Genomic DNA, 11,102 nt, shown 5'->3' on the forward strand with positions numbered 1-11,102 from the left:
AGTGTATTGAAAAATGAACATTTTAAACAATGCGCTCAAGGCAGCAGTTTGAAAAAGAAAAAAAAAAGTTTTTTGTTTTTTGTTTTTTTTATCGGAGCTTCAGTTTAGCCAACAGCTGATTGAGTTAACCTCCCTCTCTCGCTCCCTCTTTTCTTCATCTCGTCTTCTTTAGACATCCCTCTTTCCCAGAGTTTCATCATCTCTTGTTTTTTGGGACAGGATGTGCTTGCGTGGGGCTTTTTTGCTCTTGAGAAATGGTTTTTTTTTTTTCCTTTTCTTTTCTTTTTTTTCTCTCTCTCTTTTTTTTTTTTTTAAAGAGAATATTTCCGCTCGTTATGGACGAGAATCGTCGGTGCTTTGGGAGGAAATGATCGGTTCTGAGTTACAGGGCGAAAGACAGGAGAATGTTTTTGCCGTGTTTGGGAAGGGGTGAACTGAATGTAGACTTTGGATAATGGTGCGTGTGCACATGCGCTGTGGAGTTAGTTAGGTAGATTTTTTTCTTTCGTGTGTGTGTGTGTGTGGATGGTCAGATTTGGTGTCGTCTTCATCAGAGAGACTGTGTTTGTGCGTCTGTCTGTGCAGTTACAGGAGAGGTCCAGTGTGTATTTTGCTGGTGATAGTGTGTGTGTGTGTGTGTGTGTGTGTGAGAATTCTTTCGACTTTACGTACTGACAGAACATATGTTTGTGTTCATTTTTGAGTCAAGTTTAGTTGTTTTCACTCGGAAACTTTGTTACAAGTGTAACAGTACGTTAGCTGGCTGTTTATCGTGTGTGAGAGTGTGTGTGCGCGCGCACGTTTGTATATGACAGAGAAAGAGAAAGTATCCCGGTGACTTAAATGAGTTGAGCAATCATTTCACCAGCCGTGACCGGGGTCCAATGGCACGGGTCGCCATGTCGACGATCCAGCAGACTTATAATTGGTTTATAGCCATGTTTCCGACTCGGTGGATTTAGAGAGAAAGGTGCAAGGATGACTGTTACCTACCGACACGCGATTACACACACACACACAAAAAAAAAAACACTGGCTCTGAGCTCCAGGCGTCTCCGGGCAAAAGAACGAAAGCCACGGATTAATTCCGGGAAATCGTCTGGAATGAAAAAAGAAATGAAAATATAGTTTTCAGGGTAGATTCTTTTTTTTTTTTCTTTCTTTCCCCTTTTCTTGTCGGTACTACCGTTTCAATTTTACAGGCCAGTGCAAGAGAGAGCGAGAGAGAAAATTGTGTGTCTGGGCGTGTATGTTTGTGTGTGTTTGTGTGTGTGCATGTGTGTTATAAGCAGTGTGTGTGTATGTGTGTGTGTGTGTGTGCGCGCTTTGATGCGGTGAAAATGTTTTCATCAAGCAGGTCATTGCTCTGGTTGACTTTGCTTCAGTATGTAGTCCAGGCCGACCCTGCCCCTCTGCACACACGGGAGACTGGAAAACACTCTAGAGCAGAAAGGACAAGCACCAGAACCGCCCTCACTTCTAGAAGCTTCCATAGCCTTAACTACATCCTGTAGAAATGACCCTGTCCCTAGAAACTTCTGTAAGATCATCTACTGCCAGCGCAGCCTGCTTGCAGTCAGAAGCTTCTAGAGGGTCAGCCGTTGCCTGTGTCATGTCGTTAAACGGAGAAAGTTCTAGAGGGTCAGCCGTTGCCTGTGTCATGTCGTTAAACGGAGAAAGTTCTAGAGGGTCAGCCGTTGCCTGTGTAATGCCGTTAAACGGAGAAACTTCTAGAGGTTCAGCCACTGCCTGTAGAATGTTCTTAACTAGGATCTCATCCTACTGTCTGGTTACTGTACGCTTAACCACGGCCAGCAGAAACTCTTTAAAATTCATCTAGGAGCTTATAAAAGATTATCCGTTTCCAGATTAAAAAAACAGCAAAAAAAAACCCAAAATAAAAACATTCCTGTCTCATGGAGCTTACCAAAGCTCAGCTCTAGCCATTTGGAAAAAACACCTGTCACCAGTCGACCATGACTCCTCAAAAAGCAGAGATGGACATGTTTCTTGAGTCGTGTGTGTGTGTGTGTGTGTGTGTGTGTGTGTGTGGTTTTTTATTGTTAAATGTACCATACCTATGTAATTAATGGTATGATTTGTGATGTGGTTCTGATTTCCGTGTCTGTTGTTCTAGAACCGTGTTGAGATCAATGACGTGGAACCGGAGGTCTTCAAAGAGATGATGTGCTTTATTTACACGGGCAAAGCACCCAATTTGGATAAGATGGCCGACGACCTGCTTGCTGCTGCTGACAAGGTGAATCTCACACACACACACACACACGCGCGTTGCGTGTGCGCATGCACGTGTGTGTATATATGTGTGTGTGTGAGATGAATGTCATGTTAAATTGTGCTACTGTAGTAAAGGTTGACCTCGGTGGCAGCGCACTGAGTTGCCAGGGTCAAGCACACAAGCGCAAAGAAAAGCACAGACTGTGTGTATGTGTGTGTGTGTTCAGTTCAGTGCAAGGGCACAGACTTTTTGTCATGTATCTATGCACAGGGCACAGTTAACAGTGGGCAGCCCAGTGTGGGAGGCAGTAGCGTGGGAACAGTTTGTATACATACATGACTCTGTGGTTGTATGTGGATGTGGAGCTGTCACAAGGTTTATCACTCCTCGGTGTGTGTCACACGGACATCTGATGTGTTTTCAATCTCATGTTGTCTTCCCTGGTTCTCACACACACACACACACACACACACACCCCTTATGTGAGGACTGATGTGTGTAAGAACACACATTTTGGTAAGCATGGAGGTGTCTCTCTAAGAATGCTACTAACGTCTCACTTTTCCCTCCTCTGTCTCTGTGTGTGTGTGTGTGTGTGTGTGTGTGTGTGTGTCTGTGTATCTGTGTGTGTATCTGTGTGTGTGTGTGTGTGTGTGTCTGTGTATCTGTGTGTGTGTCTGTGTGTCTCTGTGTGTGTGCGTGTGTCTGTGCAGTACGCTTTGGAGAGGTTGAAGGTGATGTGTGAGGACGCACTGTGTACGAGCCTGTCGGTGGAGAACGCGGCGGAGATCCTCATCCTGGCCGACCTCCACAGCGCCGACCAGCTCAAGACGCAGGCCGTCGACTTCATCAACTAGTGAGTGACACCGCCTTCAACCAATAAACACAACCCCCAACCCCCCGGCCGAGTCCCGCCCCAACCCCCTGCACTGACTTGCTGGCATTTGAAACATTTGAATGAGGCTTCTTCAGACCAATCATATTTAACATTCCTTGTTTCTCTTCCGCACACTGCATTCATTTTATTGAGTGACAGGAAGCCGTACTAAGTTCTGTAGCCGGTGTAATAATAGCCCAGTAAAATTGGCTTAGTTTATTACAGGCTGTCTGTAAATGATTGTGTCTAAGGGGTAGCTGGACTGTAGCCAGCCGTATCGCCTCGCTCGCCCGTCTTCTCTGTAGAGAGAGAGCACCAGCAACACACCACAGACAAATCAATAAAGAGAGAGAGAGACACAGAGAGAGAGAGAGAGAGTGTGTGCTGAAAATAACACACACGCATAAAACTGGAGGGACTCTCTATTTGACCCCCCCCAATTCCTCCAGATCCTCCTGCCCTGAAGCGTTTTCGCCGTCTCTCCTTCCCCTGGATCCTCTCCTCTCCAACTCCATCACCGCCCCCCCCCCTCCTTCTCCTCCTCCTCCACCTCCTCATCCTGACTCCTTGTCTGTCGTCTTATCATGTGTTTGTTTAGCAGTTCCTTGTTTTTGCATTCCGGTCAACGGCAGAACAGACAGTGCGGGGGTATCGATCTGATCCGGGTCGAGTATTGTGGATTGGCGTATGTGCGAGAGTGCACGCGTTCAATAAGAGACCCCTCTACGATACCATTAAATATCAGACGAAACAAATTCAATTAATATTACAGCCAATAACATATTAACTAAGATATGAAACCCCAAGGACAATATTCAAACCCAGCAAAAGAAGGCATGGTCTTTGACCCTCTAACTAAAATAAAGAAATAGATAAACGAAGAAAGAAAGAAATGAAGAAAGAAAGAAAAGAAAATTAGTTTTTGAGTTTGTAGGTCAGGTTGTTTTGATTTTTAAGAAATTCGATTGAAATATTAAAGGTAAAACAGTGATTAGATGGGTTTTTTTGGATTGTTTTAAATAAACTAATGACTGTTTGGATGTTGGGGGTTTCTGTAATTCTCTTACCATCTGTTCGCCCGTTCAGACGGAGACCTCACCTACACCGCTGGGTCTGTGATCATTAGGGAATGTGTGTGTTCCAATTACTCTGGGGCTGGGGGTCAGGGATGGAGGTGAAACACACACACACACACACACACCCATCCACCCACCCACCCACACACACACACACACACACACACACACACACACAGAGCAAATGTCGCTAAAGGCCATTTAGTCAGAGTGCGTGATAGTGCAGGCGACCTGTGGGGTGGAGGGTGTGAAGCTACACTCTGAGGTGCCGCCGATGAACTCACTTTCTCTCTCTTATCTCTTTCTTTTTTCTCTCTCTCTCTCTCTCTCTCTCTCTCTCTCTCTCTCTCTCTCTCTCTCTCTGGTTGGCAGCCACGCGTCAGACGTCATGGAAACCTCCGGATGGAAGTCGATGGTGGCGTCCCATCCTCACCTGGTGGCGGAGGCCTACCGCTCCTTGGCATCGGCCCAGTGCCCCTTTCTCGGCCCCCCCAGGAAACGTCTCAAGCAGTCCTAGTTCCTCTCCGCCCCCCCCCGCCAACACTAATCCCACGATCCTTAAACCCCGCCCAACCCCCCCCCCCCCCCCCCCCCAACAACCCCAGCCCCCCAGTCTCAAACCTGTCCGTACCCATGTTCTTTCGCCCTCGTGACCACGCGGCTCTCTCCGTCTCAAAAACCCAGGAGGAAAGGGACCTCCTTTGACAGGAAGGAGGAAAGCTTGTCGTGGGAATGGTTTATTCTCCCCCCCATATAACTGATCTGTCTTAGGGCTTTTCCCTCTCCCTGGACCAGCCTAGACAAGGGACACTTACCGTGGCATCCCGAAAACATAAAGGAAGGGAAGAGGTGTGTGGATGGATGGATGAATGAAAGGATGGATGGATGAAAGGATGGATGGATGAAAGGATGGATGGATGGATGGATGGATGGATGGATGGATGTTCATACTGGTTAATGTGCAGAAGAGTTGAAATAGAAGACTGTTCCAGGAAGAGGCAGGACCTGAACTTAAACAAACAAACAAACAAACAGACACACACAAAAAAAGCCACTGCTTTCGTAAGCAGAAACGACGCTTCTGGTTTGGATCGAGTCTTAAAAAAAAAAAAAAGAAAAGTGTGTCTATAACAAAACACTCGTCCTCTCTGCCATGTGTGTGTGTGTCTCTTTTTATCCTCCTTTGTCCTTCGAAGGAACAAACGACAAAAAACAAAAAAAGAAAAAAAAAAGGACAACCTTCAATTGAAGAGAGGATTGACGGAGGGATTCAGTCTGTCGTTTTTGAGACGAATTAGAGAACATCGTTAAGACTGTTAAAAAACAACAACAACAACAAACAAACGAAGAAAACGGCTTTTTGAATCGATATTAGCTTGTCCCTTTATGATGACATCAGCATTCTCTCCCCTCAGACATTCGAGTAGATTTTCACGTGTGTTTGTCTCCTCCTGATGACCACATCCTGAATGATGCCACGCGATTGGAGTTTGACATCACCCGTTTTCCGGGAACATTTCTCTTGTTTTTTCCTATTAGAGACTGACCTCCTGGACCTCGTAAACCTTTGATCTATGTCCTGGTTAGACGATTGGAGAAAAACGGAATCAGATATAGACGAAGCGGTGAAAATGAACGGAACAGGAGGATAGGAAGAGAAGAAAGAGAAAAGAGGGGGGGAAACGTGTAAATAAAAGTTTTTTGGGTTTTTTTCGTTCTTTTTCCTGTGATGTTTATTTGAGAAATTTTTGCCTCCTTGTAGCACTTGTGTATTTAAATTCAAGCTTTCTGTATGAAAACAAAAGCAAAAAAAAAATTACAAAAAAAAAAAAAAAAAATCTCCAGTGAAGGGTCATTTTTTTCTTGGACTGTAATGTCGTGTTTATCCTGTGTTTGTCTCTACTCCCGTTTCGTTCTGCTAAGAGACTGAAAAAGAGAGGTTAGTTTATGACAAGAAAACATGAACTGTTTTTCCAAGAGAAATCCAAAACAGATTTTTTTATCCAGATCTAAAAGAAATGAAATTGAGATGGAACAGCAGACCAGTGTACACACACACACACACACAGCTTCAAGTGCCAACTTGCTCCTGAGAGAGATCACTTTTTCTTAAAAAATTTCTTACAGATCATTTCACATCGTTATAAATGTGAAAACCGAGAAAGTATGAGGGCGATGGAAGTAGACGAATTAAACCAGTTTCAGGGACCAGTGAAATTTAGATTGGTGTAATGCTTGTCATGCTGTACCCCCCCGAAACACTTTCGGGAAAGGATGATATAATAGCATCAAACATGACAGATTTGTCTGTAATGCTACATGACATGCTCATTTGGTATCATTTGGCGTAAGTATTAGTGAGGTTACGCCAAATGACAGCTAAAAGATCCCAGATGACACAGGATCATAGAAATGTACTCTTAATTGTAAACTAAGATAAATTAGTCCATTTGTGTCAGTTGTTAAATCAATACATTCACGTCTCTGTGGAACAGCGGTAGTAATGAAGACAGAAGCTAACCTTTGACTCTGTATTAATTGGCTTCTCAAGGTGTTTTTGTCATTGTGATAGAAAAGACATACACATGATCTTTGAAAAGAAAAGAGAGACAAACACAAAAAGACAAGATTTGATAATGGGGGGGGGGGGGTGGTATTGGGATGTATGGTTATATGAGCTGGTACTGAACTATAGCACATATCACATCTAAGTGTTAGGGAAACTAAAGCCATGAAGTTGAATATCAGCTGTTTGCCCCGCTACAATTTATAATTGCACGTTTGTCTTTACAAAAACATTAACGCGTTTCCCACTCTTATAATGTATAAAGAAAATACAGGTTTTTATGGGGTTTTTTTTTTTTTTTGGTATTCTGCACTTCGTGAGGGAAAGTATTGACTGGATCCAAGATGAGCCACAGACGATACAACACACACACACACACACACACACACACACAGAAATAAAACAAAGCTTTGCTTCCGATCTGGAAGAATATAACTCTTCAAAACGTGACCGTCCAGACCCACGCCTTCCCTGAAAAAACCAAACAAACAAACAAACAAACGGAAAAAAAAACCCCACTTTATTCTTCGAGGTGAAACTTTGCTGAGAAAACCTTAGTCTTTTGTCAGGGCTGGTGGACAGTAGAGATACATAATGGACACATTCTTACACCTGTGTCACACAGTGGCTCACTACCTAACACAACCTTGTCCTGATAAGGTTCAGAATAGTGACGGGTGATCTAATCTCGCACGGCGTACGCTGTTAGCAGAGGATGGCGCTACGGGGTTAGGTACCGTTTACCATCCGGATTTAAACGAAAGGAAAAGAGGAGACAGCTAAACCATTAACAGTTAGCTCATGATTGTATAGTCCTGTTACTTTTTATGTTTGTGCATAAGTTGCTATGATCAGTTCATAAGATGCTTTATCTTAACATTTTCGTTCTGACTGATTCCAAAAGGCAGATAATGCTATAAGGTTCATTATAATTGGTTATTAAAACATGATGAGAGCTTATAACCTGTTATAACAAGTCTAATGTCAGAGCATATGGAACTTTTTGCTTTTCTGCGATTCTTTTCTCTCGTTTACAAATTCCGTGATCTGATTCACTGTGATGAAAAAGACATTTTTGTTACTCATTTTATGGATATGTGGCATGGATATGTGCAATAGGATGGGGCAGATGTGGTGTGTGTGTGTGTGTGTGTGTGTGTGTGCGTGCGTGTCTTGTTGGCCAAGCTGCTGTGGTTTTTATAGAGAAAACGTGAGCTTGTCTACTGAGATGGTCTCGTGAGCCTCTCTAAGCTCCAAAGCTCATTTGTGCAGTACATTAACGAAACTGGCTTTAAAATGAGCAGCATGTGGGTTACTTTTTTTTTTTTTACCTTTTTGTCCTAAAAAGTTTTTTTTTTTTTAATCGCTTTCTCACTTTGTCTCTGTTTTGTGTGTGTGTGTGTGTGTGTGCAGGCGCATACAAACACAGGAACTCAATTAGGTTCATCTGGGCGGTTTAGATGAGCAGATACTGTGAGAGGATAGATTGTTAAATTCATTCTCTTTCTCCTCCCTCGTCACCTCCCTCTCACCGCCTCCTCCGTTGCTCTTTTTCTCTTTATAGAGGAGCAGGGGCATAACAGGGTCAGTGCTATAAACTGTGTGACAAGTTCTGCATCCCTGTCATTTTCTGAGAGAGAGAGAGAGAGAGAGAGAGAGATTGATGCCTGCTGTTGCATCCTTGACAGAGAGAACGAAAGAGAGAGAGAGAGAGAGAGAGAAAGGAGGGATAAGGTTGGATCTGACGCATAAAGAGCAGGACAGAATGAACTGAGATGTGTGCTGAAAACGAACACACACACACACACACACACACACACACTGTATCATGAGTGTGTTCACATTTCTCTCTGCCATAAATGTTTCATTGACATTCACATCCCACACACATTTCCCTCACACACTCACTCACGCTCACACACACTCACGCTCACACATAAGACTCTAAAAATCCCTAAACTCGCACCTCTACCGGTGATGAATGGAGCAGGCCTTGAGGACAAGACAGAGAGCGAGAGAGCGAGAGATGGATGGATATCGAGAGGAAAGATGGGGGTAAAATGAACAGATAGCGAGTGACACGAAGACAGAAGAAGAGCAGACAAGACGGGAGGAGAGATGAGAAGAGTTATCTCAATATGCGTATGCATACAAATACCTCTCACCTTCCCATCGGATATCATCTAGAAATTTCCGTACGGTGTCCGTAAAGTCATTCATTCACTAAAAATGAGCCCTCTTGTCATATAGGTACAATGTTACTGCATAACCTTGTTACACTAAACCTACATATCTTCTATCATGATATTGCTTTAAATTAATTATACAGATCCGTGTTTGGTTTTATTTAGATTAATGAGAAAGGCGGAAATGTGTGGGCGGATCCATTTAAAATATTCTGCTCAAAGACGTTCTGAGTCTTCGTAAGTGGTTGGAACAATCACTCCTTTCTCTCTGTCCTTTCCCCCCATTTTTCTACTTCTTTTTCATTCACATAAAGTCTCTCTCCTCTCCATGTCCTTCTGTTTTTTTTTTTCTTGAGATCTCTCTCTCACACACACACACACAAACGCGCGCGCTACCTTCGACCCGTGTGTGTATTTAACCTTTTATATTCTCTCACTGTTCTTCGCTCGCTCTTATCGTTGAGTGAGTCGAGTTATTCTAAGGTTTAGCGAGAGAATGAGGACTGCATGTTACGTTGCCTTTGGCGATAAAGTCTAACCTACAAGACGACCAAACGTTTGTGAATTAAAGCGAACTCGCTGCGTAATGCTAACCGCCTTTCCCTGGAAACGGAGGGTAGGCTACGCGTGCTTTATTATTGATTAGATGAGGGTTATTGTACACACGGCAACAGAGGAGAGGGGGGGGGGGGGGATTGAGCGTCCTTGTATCTCTATTGACCTGCGCGTGTGTGTTTGCGGTGATTTATTCTACTTAAATAAACCAGTGAAAGATTTGTATTTTTATGTCTCGGGCGTTTTCCAGGGTTATACTCGCTCAAGGTTGGAGCCTCCTGTTTGTGTGTGTTGTACTAACACACTTCTTCGTACACACACTTAAACACATGTTCTCTCTCTCTCTCTCTCTCTCTCTCTCTCTCTCTCTCCCTATAGCTATACAGTAGGCAATCCCAGTAACTTACTCACTTATAAGCTATAAATTACATCCATTATCTTATTTTAATAGTTTGACTCAGTAATATTGTCTATTTTATGCTGCAAGAAATATTTTCAAAGAAACAATTGAGAAGCTGCAGATTTTGGGTGATTGTTGCTTTTAAAAGTTACATAGAATACCAATTGATTTTCAAACGAAGAGAATAGGAATGGGTTTTTTTTTCTTCTTTTTTTGTTTCCTTTGGGGTATGACATATGAGTTACTATTTATTTTAATTCTCTCCAAGCTGGAGGAACATTTTCTGAAAAAATTCCCAAGGAGTATACTTCATCAGCTACAAATGGTTCAGAGACCCCATCCCAGGTCAGAGAACATTGTTTTACGTTGTGATTAAGACAGACTTGTCAAAATTGATACACACGTTCTACACAGGACACCCAGTGTTCACACAAAGGAGTTTCGTTGTATTTGCATGTGTATTTGCATGTGTGTTTTGAGAGCAATTTGACTTTGAAGTATAACAGCTGAGTTACGCAGAAAACCTATTTGAAATTTAATGCATGTTCCTCGTAAAAAGGATTTCTAAAGTAGGTAGGGAGATGACTGTTTTTAAACAGTAAAAAATATGAATCCATAACTCCAATTAACAAGACTCATAAAATGCCAGATTCTGCATGTGCTTGTCAGATCATTTAATAATAATCCAGCCCAAAGAATGTATTACGCTATATGACTGTGAATAGTTGGATTTCATCACTGCTCTGTGAGAATTTTTGACATTTTAAACAACTGTAAGTGTTCTACTTGGACTAGGGTTAGGGTCGGGGAAATGGCAAATATTTGAGCTAGAAGAAATATCGTGTGATTTTCTGACCATAATGTTTATGTGAGGAGAGGACAGTTATTCAAAGACTTTTCTTCGTATTTCTCGTAGGTAATTGTTTTTTACGAGGTAAAGGTTACGAAGAATCCCGTTTTCCTCTCTAAGTACTCGATACCGTATTGTCTCTAGTTTAAGCACCAATGTAAGCATATTAATGGAATGCTTCTTCACATTTGTGGCGTTTTTTAAATACGACCACACCACATATTAAACGTACTACGCGTGGATTACACAGTGAACTTTTACATTTCAATAGCCGTCGAGCAAGGAATTAGTGTCATATTTTATGTCACGCATGTAGCATGCTTTAAGGTAAACTCACTGACTGCAGTGTACGA

At 42.7% G+C, this 11,102-nt stretch overlaps 1 protein-coding gene across 1 annotated transcript in view; it reads left to right on the forward strand.

The window, feature by feature from the left end:
• The window catches only part of spop (speckle type BTB/POZ protein), a 24,864-nt gene extending 20,155 nt beyond the window's left edge, over positions 1–4,709 (forward strand). The window contains exons 7-9 of the mRNA XM_030793585.1: positions 2,138–2,260; positions 2,953–3,095; positions 4,565–4,709. Coding sequence (XP_030649445.1) covers positions 2,138–2,260; positions 2,953–3,095; positions 4,565–4,709 — 411 coding nt within the window. The remainder of the gene's footprint in view (positions 1–2,137; positions 2,261–2,952; positions 3,096–4,564) is intronic.
• The last annotated feature ends 6,393 nt before the right edge of the window (positions 4,710–11,102 follow it).

Source organism: Chanos chanos, chromosome 16 (genome assembly GCF_902362185.1).
Source record: "Chanos chanos chromosome 16, fChaCha1.1, whole genome shotgun sequence".
Lineage (NCBI taxonomy): Eukaryota > Metazoa > Chordata > Actinopteri > Gonorynchiformes > Chanidae > Chanos > Chanos chanos.